General features: G+C 40.4%; 1 protein-coding gene across 3 annotated transcripts in view; it reads left to right on the forward strand.

Annotated features, from left to right (window-relative positions):
* Positions 1-1,227: 1,227 nt before the first annotated feature.
* The window catches only part of LOC117822863 (ankyrin repeat and IBR domain-containing protein 1-like), a 41,094-nt gene continuing 26,470 nt past the window's right edge, over positions 1,228-15,851 (forward strand). Inside the window, exons 1-6 of one of the 3 annotated variants that reach the window (XM_034697791.1) lie at positions 1,228-1,596; positions 4,976-5,258; positions 6,454-6,754; positions 8,610-8,792; positions 9,464-9,581; positions 13,126-13,334. In XM_034697791.1, the coding sequence (XP_034553682.1) occupies positions 5,071-5,258; positions 6,454-6,754; positions 8,610-8,792; positions 9,464-9,581; positions 13,126-13,334 (999 nt within the window). In that variant the 5' untranslated portion in view covers positions 1,228-1,596; positions 4,976-5,070. Of the gene's footprint in view, positions 1,603-1,715; positions 1,988-4,975; positions 5,259-6,453; positions 6,755-8,609; positions 8,793-9,463; positions 9,582-13,125; positions 13,335-15,851 lie in introns of those variants that run through there. The other 2 variants (XM_034697789.1, XM_034697792.1) reach the window with 2 other exon arrangements.

Genomic DNA, 15,851 nt, shown 5'->3' on the forward strand with positions numbered 1-15,851 from the left:
AAAGAACAGCACAGCTGAGTTAAAACCTGCATCTTCTGCTTTAAATTCTCTAAGGACTAAAAAAGAAGCAGTAAGATATTTCAAAAGTCACAATACAAAGTAACAACAAAATTAAATTGCTAAGGTGAAAAGGAAATAAAGCTTGCAGCCTGTTGCAATACAGCCCTTAAAGCTGACTTTAAAAGAAGTCACCTATTTGACAAGCCAATCATGTCCATCATTGTTTAGGACGGGGTGTCAAACAAGTGGCCAGCGGGCCAAATAATCAACTTTACCTTGTTCATTATTATAATCTATCTGTTCTTTTGCTGTAAACATTACACTCTGTGTCAGGTGAATGGGTAACCTGTGTGTTTGGTGTGTTCGCAGCAGGTTTCAGTGCTTAAAGAGTAAAATATTCGGCCCACTATGAGACTCATCATGGCAAAAAAAATACAACAGCTGTTTTTGTAGAAAGATAATTCATTAAATGTGAACATTTTCAGAATGTACTTGTACTTTTTTGCGCTTAAACAAAGGGAAACATTTAGAGTTGTCGTTATTTTATTTTATTTTGTTATCTGGGATGGAGCTTGACTCTCTGACAGTGGTGACAGAGATGAGGACTCTGTCAAAGCTTCACAGCATCATGGACAACATGCACCACCCTCTCTACAACATGCTGGTGAATCACAGAAGCATATTCTATGCAAGACTGATCCCCCCCTAAATGCACCACAGAACGCCGCAAGAAGTCAATCCTGCCTGTGGCCATCAGACTGTACAACTCCTCCCTCTGATGATTGAACTATATCCTGTACTCTGTGCAATACACTGTGCAATATCCTTGCCACTTCAACATCCTGTATGCAATCCTTTTATTCCAAGCTATTTTGTACATAGTGAACTGTAACTATTTTGTGTTTCTGTATATAGTTATTATTAATCAAATTAATATTATTTAATTCGTATTTATATCTTATTGTATTCCCTCTATCTATTAATATTTTTCACTTTTTCATACTGTGTATAAGAACACTCTGTAACAACTGAACTTCCCCCAGGATGAATAAAGTATTTCTGATTCTGATTTATAGGTTATTATGTTATGATTTTATTGATCAACTTGGCCTGTATGTGGCCCCTGAACTGAAATGACTTTTACACCCTTGATTTAGGATTTTGGGGTGGCCAATCAGATTTCAAGGGGGACCATGTCACTCCTACAGTTCCGCCCTTGCCCACAACAAGGTTGTGATTTCAATAACAATTCATAAAATCAAAACACGTGAGGGCGTAAAAGTTGATCAACTGCTGTGTTGTTTGTTGCAGCTTAATCTGTGGGCACAAGAATAATGTCATCTTTCAGCCAGCGATGAAAATGAGCCCCCATGTCTCTCCGCCTGTTTTGGGGGGGTTGTGCTGAAACCTGGCAACCCGTCTATCATCAGGCAGCAGCAGAGAGTGAACGGGAGAGTTGACAGGAGCAGCAACACTGCTCCGAGCTCACAGTATTCATGGATTACCTCACTTAGAAGACAAGTCTCTGTTAGTTCTGACAGTGAGGGACAGCCTATCAACGATACCAGGTCCGCCACAGAGAGAAGCAGCATCAGTGTGAGTGTGAGTACTTGTTCCTCATTGTTAATGTGAGTTTATCAAAGTGCTAGCTAAGTTGCTGTTAGCTGTTAGCCTGCTAGCGTGTGCACTGACGTTAGCCAGCGTCATGATGTTTGTATCTGTTTGAATAGTGCACAGCTAGCAGACAGTGTGTTTAACTGTGATTAACCTAGTCTGTTTCAACACATGCGGTGGCTCAGGGCTCATGTCATGGAAGCTCGGTGTGTTGTGGGAGGGTTTCATGGAGCAGAAATGAAACAAACGCTTTATAATCGGAGAGTTCATTAACAACACACGAGCTAGCGAGAAGGGTAAACACAGCACAGCGTGGAGACAGGCCTGCAAGAGGGAGTTCAGGACAAGGGGCTACGCAGACACACTGTAACAGGTTATATCATTAGAGCTAACTAACTGAGAGCTCTCACTACTGTCTGTTTGCGCTGTCATGGGGGAGTGTCGTTAATTATATACATCTGAAAAAGAACCTTACAGAGTGATCCATGTTACCATCTCTGGGGTTATGTAACTCGAGATAAGGTGTTTACAAGTGTTCCCTAAGGTGGGACATTGTCTTGTTTGTCCTGGCAGTGTACTGAGGAAGGAGTCTGTCCCCACATGGCTCAAACTTGATACAGATTTCCAGATGCCATGCAAGACAACAGCCTGTGTCATCTGAATTTAGTGTTTATAAACGTGCTATTGTCAAGGTTTTCATGTTGATTGGCTCCCAATGCATGGGTGGAAAATAACATGTCATTGTTTTAATAAGGCAGTGGATTCATGCATTTGATTTACATACAGATAAAAAATACATACTTTAATGACTAAATTCCCCCCGGGATAAATAAAGTATTTCTGATTCTGACAACAATCAGTCAGTCAATCAATCAGTTTTAATTTCTATTGCTCCAATCCTAACAAATTATCTCTCACTTTTCAAAAAAGATCAGGTCTAGAGTGCACCCTTATTTGTACTTATTATGGAATGTTATTCCACAATGAATATTTGTCAAGGACTGGTGAACATAGACTGCATAATGGACAGCCGCACTCCGCCTTTTCCCATTGTGCGGTTTTGAAGCCAAAATATCCCGTTCCAGAACGCTGACATCTTGTACTTTGTACTTGTACAGCGCATCCATTTCAAGATCCTGCTCACCACGTACAAATCCCTCAATAACCTGGCCCCCCCCATACCTCACTGACCTTCTCCAGTACTACCACCCCTCCCGATCCTCTGACTCCAACCTCCTCACTCCCATTACTAAATCCAAGCACCGTACCTTGGGGGACCGGGCCTTTGCCATAGCCGCCCCCACCCTCTGGAACTCTCTCCCCCCACACATCCGTGCTTCTGACTCACTTCATTCATTTAAGAAACAGTTAAAAACTTACCTTTTCAAACAGGCATTCCCCACACATTAATTATTCCACCTCTTCCCTTGTCGTCTGCTTGTCTTATATGTCTTTATTGCATTTCTTTATTGTCTCTCTTGTAAAGCGTCTTTGAGTTATTGAAAAGCGCTATATAAAACTTAGGTATTATTATTATTATTATTATTACTTTATGTGCAGCCAGAGTCTGCGCAGTAGGGAATTTGTGTTTCCATGGTAACAAGCTCCGCCCTATAGTGTACCATCCCAAGGTCCTAAGGAGTTTCTCTTTATGGCAGCTGTCAATCAAAGCAAACAAAGCAAACCTGGAAGTAAAACCCAGTTTTTTAACCTCTACCTCTACCTCTAACTAACAAAAAATGAACTTTTCAGAAAAAAGAGGCCTTGAACACAAAACAGTCAAATACTAACTACATATCACCACAGCATACGGATGTGAGAAACATTCGTACCATGTGTATTTATTTTTTAAAGTTTGACTGCAGCCCCATTCAAATGAATGGGGGAGACACAGTTTTTGACCTATACTGCAGCCAGCCACTAGGGGGGGCAGTTTTCGTGGCGGCCTCACTTCGAGCCGAGCGAGATGATGTCCATTTTATATACAGTCTATGCTGGTGACAGGGAGAAACTTCCTTTAATCAGGCAGAAACCTCGAGCAGAACCACACTCCTGTTGATCATTAATCTGACGAGACTTTGTGGGCTTGTTAAAGAAGAATTAATAATAAACTGCATGACACCTGCTTCTTTTTATAACTGTAACATCATCACTTTAAGATGTCAGTTAATTAGGAACACAGAGACAAAACCATACAATGTACTGGATCAGTTTTGTTGGTAGGATGTTAGTTTTTGTTAAGACTGTCTCAAAGTGTTCTCTCAGCTTTGGATATTTTTTTGAAGATGATGTTTGTCCATAATGTTTGCTTCATACTAATATGTGTTTCTCTTGTGTTGTCAGACCTATCTATCACGAGAGGGTACTTAACATCACTGTATAATACAGTACAGTTTACCTGCAACTGAAACTGCATTCGCTGAAGTTATTATAATCATTATATAAAATAACCCCTTTGTTTAATCATCATGTAATAATTGCTTTTATTTTTTGATCTTTTTAGCTTCAATCTGAACAGAACATAATAAACTTCCTGAAGGTCGTTTTTTACTGCAGGACATTATCAGTCTTTGGCATGTTAGCCTAAAGATCTGACCCCTGACTGTAAACCTCTTGTCTATTGTCCTTGTAAAGAGTCACAGTCCACCTGATGCATCATTATTGTTGATATTTACTTCATACTATATTCCTTCCTCCTGTGATTTGAGTATGAATTTTAAAATTACACACATATGGACCCAAACCAGGTACATTTTAAGCAGAGAGTATTTTTACATTTAAGTTGTGAACTCAGTCTGAATGAATGTGATGGTATATGGTGCTGAATGAGATGATATTCTGTTCTGTTATTTGTGTCAAAGCTCACCAATAACAAAAAAGAAGCATCACATAACCCAAACCCTCATGACCATATGGCGCTCTGGTGGAGACGAAATGCTGACGTGCTGCATGTTGTTCGAGTGGAGGATATCTCGCTCCACAATGACTCTTGGCCTCAGTGGGATGGGCATCACTGGCACAGAGAGGCGGAAGCTCCTGGTGATGCCAGAGGAAGTCTTGTCCTTCTCTCTGTATGAGCTTTGTTGGCTCTATCTTTCCATACTGAAAACAAAAAAATAAAAAAGGGAGCACAGGGAGGTAGGTTACAGAGCTGTGGTGAAGCTGACACAGGGGCTTAAAGCAGAGCAGCCGAGTACCCTTGGAGATGCTAGTATTGTTCTTGTGACTCAGAGGGAGTAAATGCTGCTTTTTTAAAAAACATTTTTTGATTGAAGAGTTCAGTCACTGCTTGTATTTAGCCCGGGCTTGGATTTGGAATCAATCAGAAAGGAATTTGACTTCTTTCTACTTTTTCCTCTAGGACTTCAGCATGCCGGCCCTTTTGACTTAAACAGCTTGAAGACGACTGAAGTGACTGCTGTGTCAGACTGAGCTCTGGTCCACGGAGAGGGAGATATGGGGAACACAGCGACCAAGTTCCGTAAGGCTCTAATCAATGGGGATGAGGTGCTGGCCTGCCAATTGTACGAAAGCAACCCGCAGTTCAAGGAGGCTCTGGATCCCAACTCCACATACGGAGAGTCCTACCAGCACAACACTCCACTGCACTACGCTGCCCGGCATGGCATGACACGCCTACTCAGGTCAGGACGTGGCCCGAATACAATCAAACCAGAAATGAACACATTCACAGTCACATGTTTCTAGACTAGCGGCTGTCATTTAGAGGTAAACTAATATGTGAGGGTTGATGAATGACTAGAGGACCATTTTTTTGTGCTCTGTCTTTTAAGTATTCTGCAAATCAGAGGTATTAATCTTTTGTCTTCAGTCAAACCTGCCCAGAAGTATCCTTGGATCACTTCTCCATCCTTCTCCTCCGATCAACTAGTCTCATTTAATACTGTATTGGTGCATCATAACACAGAGAAGAATTTTCATGTTTTGTCTCTATATGTCTCTGTCCCATCTGTCTCTTCACATAGCCATCTGTTAGCAGCTCTCAGGAATGCAACATGCTGTGTTAGAATAGGATGAGGCTCCAAGAGCTTCCCTACCCACGAGCTACCAACCTTCTATGTGTTTGCTGTTGCTCCTTTCAGGGGCTGTCATTTCTGTGCTAATAACATGCAACATTCTGCATTCATTGCTCACTTTTAAAAAAGCTAACCAGGTTTTAAAATGTATGCAGGCAATGTCAAAGGCAGGGGAAGAAAATAAGATAGAAATACAGATTAATTAACTGATAGATTTATAGATATTATTCTGATGGTTCTAATTTGAACATGAAATGACAACTGTTTGTGGATAATAATTTAGCTGAAGTGTCATTTTTAATTTCTATTGATGTCTCCACTTTATTATTCGTATGATATTGTGAAATAGATTACTTAGAATGCAACAGAATACATTTACCTTAAAAATACATGTTGCATATGTACTATGATGTAAAGAAATTGATGCTATCATGGCTTACAAAGGCAAAAAAATGTATTGACATTTTTTTTTTATTATAATTTTTTTGGGGGGGGCTTTTATGCATTTATTTGATAGGATAGCTGAAGAGAGACCGGACATGTGTGGAGTAGAGAGAGGGGGAAGACATGCAGTAAATGGTTGCGGACGAGAGTCGAACCGGTGACCTCTGCAACGAGGACTGTGGCCTCTGTATGTGGGGCGTTTAGACCGCTAGGCCACCAGCGCCCCATTTATTTTTGACTTTATTTGGTCGCTGACTTGATCAGAGCTAAAACCAAATGTCGACCAAAAGCACATCAAGCCATTTCTGAGCCAGCAAGCAAACCTTTGAATTCACTTCATCCTGACTTTGTCCTTCAGGTCTTTCCTTCTAAAAAAAGATGGGAATCCAAACAAGCGCAATGTGCACAATGAGACATCCCTGCACCTTCTCTGCATGGGCCCCCGGATCCTGACCTCAGAGGGGGCACTGCAACCACGCATCTCCCGGCCAGATGAAGACAAACATCGTCGGGCAGAATGTCTACAAATCATCCTTGCCTGGACCGGAGCAAAGCTGGACCACGGAGAGTATGAGAGAGCTGATGTGAATGCCACCGACAACAACAAAAACACCTGCCTGCACTATGCTGCTGCCTCAGGCATGAAGACCTGTGTGGAGGTGAGAATCCAATTCCTGTGGATGTTTTTCAGTCTGGGCTTATGTAAAATCATTATTACGTACAGTATGACTCTTAGGTACAGAGCGAAATCTCCAAAGATGGAAACTGTAAAGCCTTGTTAAAAAGGGAAGAAATTCTATCAGGATTAAGATCAAAGGGTTCAAGTAATCCTGATGTCTACACATATATACTTGTATAATAATAATGGTGAGTCTGTGGTTTTGTGTCAGATGTGCTCAAGACTCTGCGAAGGGCATCATCACATCTATTATGTTTAATGAAACCATCTCCTCGTGTCTTGTGGGAGGATGCAGTGCACCTGTAAACCATCTTTATTATCCCTGCAGAAGGATGCATCAAATTCATAACTTCCCATGGAAGAAGTTTCACTGTGTTCACTAGAGTTTTCTCACTACCTGAATATTAGTAAAAAATCAAACAACACAAAGAGATCCGTCTATTCCACAGAAAGCTTCTAGACACCAAAAACTGGGTAATTTAAAGAAGTGTAATATTTGATTTCCTACCTGCACACCGTGCTGATACTACAGAAATGTCACTAAGCACATTCCAACATTTTGACATACTGTTCTTTCATGTTTGTGTGGCAGTGTGGGCTTGTTTATAAGTTCTTCGGAGCATAACCGCTGTGAAACAACCAGAAAATAACGTCTTATTTGATATTTCTCCACTTTGTTCTCATTCGCACTTTATGTCTATGCTAGGGGTTCCCAAACTTTTCAGCCCGCGACCCCCAAAATATAGGTGCCAAAGACTCCTGACCCCCACTGATCCTCAAAGTGATTTAATGTGGCTTCATTTAGCTGGTCTGCAGAAAATCAGCCTACCTATATGAGCATGTGGCTGTGTTTCATGTGCCGTTATGAATGAACCTGATGCTTTTAATAATTAACTGTTTACTATCCCCAAACTTAGGAGTCATCTGGCAACAAAGAAAGGCAGAAAACTCATTACATTTTCTATTTTCAAGGTTTTATAACAAGTTTAGTGTCTATTTTTGTCAATATTTTTTACTATTATGGGTAAAATTGACTCCCCAGGGGGTTCTGACCCACACTTTGGGAACCCCTGGTCTCTGCCACATGACCACTGCTGCACTCTCTTTCGCTCACGACAGCTTTGTTTGGAAATATGATTGTGGTTGTTGTGTAAGCTTTAGTACTTCTCTATAGTATTAAAATAAAAACAACACAAAGACTGTGGTTTGAAGGCATGTGGTATTGAAAAGTATCAGAGTGTTGAAAGTTTTGATGGTCTTAGTGTTAGTTTCCTGCAGTGTTATCTCCAGAATAAAAGATTCTGTGATAAAGTAAAAAAACAACAACTCTAATTTTAGAAGGAGTGAGCGGTGACTTGACAACAAACTGCAGTTGATCTAGTTGTTATGCACTGCATGGCCACTATTTTAATTAAGTTATTTCTCACTGCTGCTGAATGTTATTATATTTTATTCTAATATAATTAGAACTTTGGAAGATTGAGAAATGTCCAAATTGATGATTGAAAATGTTACCAAGTGAAAGCTGAAATCATCTTTTCATAGCTGGAAAAAATGCATTAATTACTTCAGAAGATACTCATTTAAATGTTGTTCATATGAACCATAATAAAACCAAGAGTAGACTTTTCTCTGATTCTATTTTTGAGAAATGCTGCACCCCCAAAAATCCAAAAGATAAAACTCTATGTAAGGTGCAGGAGCAGGTAAATAATACATTTTCCAGTCTATACAGGAATAGCAGGGGTAAACATTTCTCTTCGTAAATGTCCCACACACATTCATGTACCTCATTATTTTAAAGCCTAATTCTCCTCTTGTTTCCACTTGCTCAGTTTCTGGTGCAGAGAGAAGCGGACCTGTTTGCAGAGAATGAAAACCGCGAGACTCCATGTGACTGTGCAGAGAAGCAGCACCACAAGGAGCTGGCCCTGTGCCTGGAGTCACAGATGGTCTTCTCTCTTGCCCCTGAGGCCGAGGGTATAGAAGCAGAGTACGCAGCCCTCGACCGGAGAGAGGTACAGAATAACATACCGTGATGAAGAGGGTACAGAACCTTCAGTTTGTCATAGTCAACAGGTGTCACTTTGTAATTACACCAGGATACCAAACTTCTGCATTGTTCCAGTGTACTTTAACAGCTGTGTAATTTTGAAACTTGAAAACTCCTCTAGAATATTGAGCAGTACTGCAGTATACTGTGGGGTACATACTCCATAAACAGTAGGGACATATTTTGTAAGAACTAAATCTGAAAAGGCTTCTAGTTTTTTCTTGACCTCAGGAAATATTTGTCCAAAGTCTGGTATTCAGCTGGCCAGCCTTTCACATTTCAGATTCTTCTGTGAGACACAAGCAAACACAAACACAAAGATGTCTGCCACGAGGCATGTGACTCTGATAATCATCAGCCTGGGAGCTTTTGGGCCAGCTCTATCATGTGTCAGCAGTTGTCTATATTTGATTTGCTTTTAATGCTTCCATTGTTTCTTCCCCATTTCCATTTTCTTCCACACAAACTCCTTCCCTTCCCCTCTTGCCCTTATCTTACCCGTCACTCTCTTTGGCCTGTCCTTTTTTTTTTGACTCCCTGCCTTCCTTCACCCCCCTCTTATTTCCTTCTTGTCATTCTCTACCTTTCCTCCTTGCCTCCCTCTGTCCTTACCTCTCCCATGCCACCCCTCTCTAGATGTACGAGGGTTTGCGGCTTCAGGATCTCCGGAGGTTGAAGGACATGCTGATAGTGGAGACAGCCGACATGCTGCAGGCCCCTCTCTTCACTGCAGAGGGGCTGCTACGTGCCCATGGTAATATTAAACGCACACAAACACAGTGGTGGTTAAAGCTATACCACACATCTGCAACTTTCCAGGTTTGACTACGACCAGGGACCAGTTTAGAATGTTGTGTTCTTTTCTCTTTATCCCTGTGTTTTCACTTTTTAGTTTCCAGAATAAAAAGTAGGCAGCTGATGATAAAACTCAAGGCTGTGCCCAAACTTTGCTTTCAAAAATCTTAAATTCTTCTGACTATGAACCACTTATTACCACAAAGAGCGTATCCTTGTAAAGCAGACCATATTCCACATTTTCCTTGTAAAGAGTTTCTTTTATTGAGTTGGTTTCTCTTTATTTGTTGTGTAGTTATCTTTTTGATTTGTGTTGGGATCAGTGAGGCACTATCTTATAAAATCTGTGCTACGCTCCAGTGATTTCTTGAAGTGAAGTATCCAATAGGTGAAGAGCCTTTGTAAGCTGAAAAAGTTTCACTGGTACTGCTCTCAGTGGAGAGGGTGATTGTCACATGCTCTAAATTATGTTTGTAGTGGGCATGTCTCTGACACTCATCTTGTCATAAAAGAACTGGTACACCCACAAATGGGAACACTGACACACTTCACATTCAGTACCATCATAACATCTTTAGAAAAATCTCCACAACCAAGAAGAACAAAGTAGTAATATGAAAATAAATAATGACATAAATACTTCAAATTCTGGTCGGCATCAGCAAACTGTTGTATTTTTCACTTTTCATTATTGCATTACTTTGTGCTCTTCCATTCAGTTCTTTCTAGATGTGATTGTGTGCTGCTGGCTTGATCCAGGGCGTAAAATTAACTTCATCTGCCATTGGCTAGTGACCTCCAAAAATGTACCGGCCAAAAACATTTTTTCTCATGGTGTGGTTTGTGGAGTCATAAGTCAGCCAGGACCGAGGTTGGCCAGCCTCGTCAATTTTCCAGTTGTCTTTAAAACGTCGTATTATACGTCGACATTACTCTGTTTAGCTGTCTGTTCCTCTTCTTCATCGTCTCCTGCCTCTTTGTTTATCCTTTTTGTTTGCGGAGGCTTTATGCCGGGAATGTGTCACCACATCTTCCTCCAAACGCTCTTCTCGCCGTGCTTCTTCAAGCAAAGGGAATGAGTAGAACTCCAGTAGCTGACGTCAGGCCGTTCCCGACGTACCAAATCACAACACAAGTACAGCGTGCTGCAAGGGTCAAAGTAGCCTGACAGTCAGCAGAAATGGGCGAAAGTATGAAAACAAAACCTCACATGCAATACAAAATTTTCCATCGTCCACTGGCGGGTGTGTGTTTTTGTTTTACACGGCAAACTAATTTTTTACCTGCCATTGACACTTGGTGGGTGTTAATTTTACACCCTGCCTGCATCATTTAAACTGTAATCTCTAAACTTATACCTATGAGCATGACTTGTTAACTTATGTTTCTGAATAGTCATTAGATAGATTAGGAACCATCAGAAATAAAGAATGCATGCTAACATTAGGGTTTGTCAATATAAATAAACTTAGCAATTTATTAGATGCTACAATATTTTTGATGTAGAGTTATTGCCCGGAGAAATATCAAGCATAGATAAGAGTGGAGTGCATCACAGGGTGTCAGTAACTAAGAGTTGGTTTAAAGCCTTGTTAGGGGTATGGGGGACAAATCCACATTCACAAACTTGACAATTAATAAACATCCACACAATTAGACTCATTGAATGCAGGCTGCGTGATCTCTAATCGGGTTCACGTCTTGAAAACAAACAGACCTACCTCACGACACATGCGTCTAGAAGTCATTTGTTACCAGTGAGCCACATCAGTTAAAGCCTTTTAACCTGTGGAGAGTGAGAGGATTTCGTTCAGCCGCATTATTCATGCCTGCAGACATCAGTCACTTGGCCTGGATTTTCCAGTGATGCTCTTGTTACTTAGGCTTAGCAAATACTGAGTAACAGTGTCTCAGTTTGGATTTGATTTGCAGCCTTGAGCCAGTCGTTCACATAAACCAAGCTAAGATGCTGTGTGTGACAAAGCTCATATGTTCAAAACAGATTCCTTTGAAGACCACTACCCACCTTGATTGAACTCGGCTTAGATTATGTCGGACTTCAAAAATGTGTCACAGTTTGGGTTTGATTCTCAGCCTTTATATACCCTTTCCTCTAATTCAGAGGGTTGAGCGGCTGGCTGCTGAGCTGTGTGTGCCACATATTAGACATACTTTTGGGAGCTTAGAGGGGAGAGGGACTCCAGATTCCTGCTATATATAAGCACCTCTATCATGGGAATGCAGTGTGTCTGTTAAATAGGGAAAGGCACATTTCAGGGTTTTTGTTAATCTCCTGGAGAAGGGTTTCTTGGACTTATGTATTATTAATTTCTTGGGAAAACTTTGACAAATTTCCACACTTACTAACTTTTTATTTCCACATTGGTCTTTTTCAGGTTGCTTATCACAATTCTTGGTGCTTGCCAGACTGCCAGTTTGTCTGCTTTCACCATTTTTATGTCCCTGCTAATTTTTGATATTTGAGACTAAATGCAAAGACTTTTAATATCAGACTCTTTTTAATGGCCAAAAGCATGAAGATAGGGTCATACTCATTGATGAGTTTTAATTGAATGGAGATGGGGGAAATTGTTGCACTATTCATTATCTAAACGAGGCCATTTAGAGTCTGAGGCATTGGATTGGTGGTGAAGCGTGTCTGGAGGCTGATAATGGCCTAATTGCACAGTTGACCGGGTCATGCTCTTTATTTTGGGAGCTGACTTTTCCGTCAGAGAAAATTTGGATTCAGGCACAGTCCACAAGTCATTCAACATTCATGTTGAAAAGCTCTCAGACCTGCTCTTTTGCCAACGTGAGAAATAGCAGCTATTCTAAAAGAGGAAACCAGATGGCAGCAGGTCTATGCTGTTGGCTGTTTGAAAGGCTTAGGTGGTATTGTTGCCACTGGAGAGGGATTTGTGTGGGCTTTAGTGGATTCAGCTTTGTGTTTACCGTTTCTTACAAATATAAGGCAGGATGGATTGAAACAAATGTTTTTATATGAAAACATTTTCTGCGGATGAAATGAGAATTTAGTTGACATGAAGTCTTTGTTTTTTCAGGCTGAATGCGAATGCTGTCTGTTGTTGTCTTTGATGTTTTATCTGTCTCTTAGAGGCTTTGTTAATGGAGATTTATGAAACATTATTACTAAATGAAAATACAAAATGCCTGTGTCTATGGCCCAATGATTCTCTGTCACAGCTGATGTTTTTAGAGGCTTTTTGTACCTGGTTTGTTTCGGGGTGGTCAGTTTTCTTATCCCAAACTCATAGGGGGATAAAAACAAAGTGCTTCTGATCTTTTGTTTCACTGAACCAAACCAAACTTTCAACTTGTTTTTGAGCTCAGTTTCATTCATATTAGTCATCCTTTGTTCATAACTTACTGTCATATGCAGACTTATCTGTTATGTTTAATCATTTATTGACTATTTTTCCCTTGTTGTGATATTTATTTTAGAAGTTCTTTCCCCTTTAATTGTCTGTTTTTTTCCTTAGACTGGGATAGAGAGAAGCTCTTAGAAGCCTGGATGTCCAATGCGGAGGAATGTTGCCAACGCTCAGGAGTACAGATGCCCAACCCACCTCCAAGTGGCTACAATGCCTGGGACACTTTACCCTCACCCCGGACACCACGCACTACCCGCTCCTCCATCACCTCTCCAGACCAAATTAGCCTCATGCCTGCTGATGATGAGTCATCTCTGGTGAGAGAGGACTCTGTGTTTCTTTAATTTGTTATATTAATAGAAAAAGAGGAACAACTGAATTTGAGGTGGTTGTTATTGTTGTTTTTACAGTAAAATTCTCATTGACCTATAGAGTGTCAAAGTTTTACCAAAAAGTAGTTACATAGCTTCATAACTCCTCCTTTTAGTGAATATTTTCATTCATTAGAAACTTGAATATATTGTAGCCCAACATCAGTTTAATGAGGTCTATTATTTAACTGTTCTTATCAGTGAAGAGCCTTCAGATAAAATTAAAACCGAAGACCAGGAGCCCCAGGGAGCAGCAGGTTTTTCTGGCCAAGAAGCTTCTACAGCAGCGAAGGATAAAGCTAACATGGAAGCATCCACTAATAGAATCTGGCAGTGTACTCGTTAAAACCTGCAGCAGTGTTTATTTAAATTGAGTCCCCATGGTTCAACAGATTTCCTTAAGTTCTGCTGCTGAATTCTTCAAATTTTCACTGTCCCTTTGCATAGTCCGATGTTATTTTCTAGAACTACGTGTATTCCTATCATAAGAAATCTCATGAATGTACTCCGTCAAATTGGCAACATTTCATTGCAGTCTACAGCCTCTGTGTCAAACATGTAGCAACACACACCTCCAGATTTGTGTTTTTATTGTGAATTTGGATGCTCATCATGCTGCTCTCCTGATGAGATGCTGAATGTAGCAGAGGGAGATACTGAACTGTTGGCGTTTATGCAAAACAAGCGTACACAGCTGCTCTGTAGCTATCTGCTAATTGTTTTCACTCTACAGCTGATTCAAAGAGGTATCTAGTGCTTTCTGCAAGTTAAAATTTGAACACCTTGTAATTCCAACAAAGCTAAACCCAATATGTTGATGCAACAACTACAGCAAGGTCAGAAAAACTTGACATGGCCGAGGAAACCTTATTTAAGTTGTATTTTCAGCTGTGGGTACAAAACCTCCATGTCTACAAGGTCATTATGGAGCCATATTGACCCCCTGCTGCTCAAGGGTCTGCACACCCCCTGTTTGATTGCTCTCCCATTAACCTGACCTTGTCTGAAATTTCTTGATAATTATCAAACATGCTTGACATTTTCCTCAGCGGTCTTCTTTGTGAGCAGCTGTTCAGATGGAAATTATGCAAGGAAATGTGAGATGTTCTTTCCTGCTGTTGGCAATTTGTCTTGCTCAACCACTCACTAAAGAAGACTGCCAATGAGGATATCAAGTGTGTTTGATAACAATCAGGGAGTCCCAGAGGAAGGCAGGAGCACAGAAAGGCAAAGTTGACTGTACTGCCTTCTAATTGGTGCTTGGCCCAAGGATGTGTGCCGACTTAAAACAAAAATCCGGTCAGTTATTTGAAGATGTGCTGTGCAATAAGACTGAAAATCAGCCACATTTAGATGTCAGCTTAATGTCTCAAAACTGTATTATCATTTTTCTCAAGTGCTAAATGAGAGAAAATGATTACCTGTTCTTTTGAACACCCTGCAGGGTTTCATAAACACTTAAAGTTATATTGAACTTACTGACTTTGAGCACTGAATAACATTTCTTTGACCTTTCTGTATATTGGAGGGTGTCCGTACATGTAAATCCCTCCTTAGTCTCAAACACAAACTATATTTAAGTTATGGATGTAAACAATGAATTGAGCATTGATTAATTGATTGATAAGAAATTACTTGAAACACATATTTTTGTTTTCAATTTTCAGTCACCAACATGGTCTCATATTACATTGAGCTATCAGGGCGGTGTTTTAAGTTTAAAGCATGTTTCAGAGTGAATGCTGTTAAAGATGTTGCACACAGCAGAGACGCTCAGCTGGCGGCTGCTGCTGTGCGTCATGTCTCCACGTGCGCTTTTTCAAGAGGATCAATACCTAACTGCTGCCAACAACGACACAGACACGAAGGTTGACAACTACATACAGGACATTTCCCTACCTTTAGATACAAAGACAACAGACTGGTGGGAATTTCTAGTACACTATGTTTGCAGAGCAGCAAAGTCAGAGTTGTCTGAGCTTTTCTGCAGCTGGACTGATTATGACCCGGTTGCGCTCCCGGCTGACACCTGACCACGTACACATGATTATTTTTCTCAATATGAACGGGTAGACAGAAAACTGGACACTGAGTCTGAAATACCTTTCTGTTAGTAGTTAAGAATATATAAGACTGTTCCTGCAGAGATTATTTTTATGAGCCTGATGGTTGATAATCAGTGTGTTAAACATGTTGTACTTGTATTTAATACCATCAGTTATACACATTTTGTTGGAAAATATAATTTAGGGGAAAACAACATATTTGGCATTGTTTTTGACCTAAGAAAATTCAATGTTTTTTATTTTCCTTGATCAATAATTGATTGTTAACATTTCCAAAAATCGATCAAGGAGAATACTTAAAATTTACCCCCCTAATTTAAGTCAATTTTATCTTGTCACCTGACACTGACAGCCACGTACTTCAATCTTCTAATATAACACATCCGCAGCCTGTTGC

The sequence above is a fragment of the Notolabrus celidotus genome, chromosome 12, assembly GCF_009762535.1.
Source record: "Notolabrus celidotus isolate fNotCel1 chromosome 12, fNotCel1.pri, whole genome shotgun sequence".
Taxonomy (NCBI): Eukaryota; Metazoa; Chordata; class Actinopteri; order Labriformes; family Labridae; genus Notolabrus; species Notolabrus celidotus.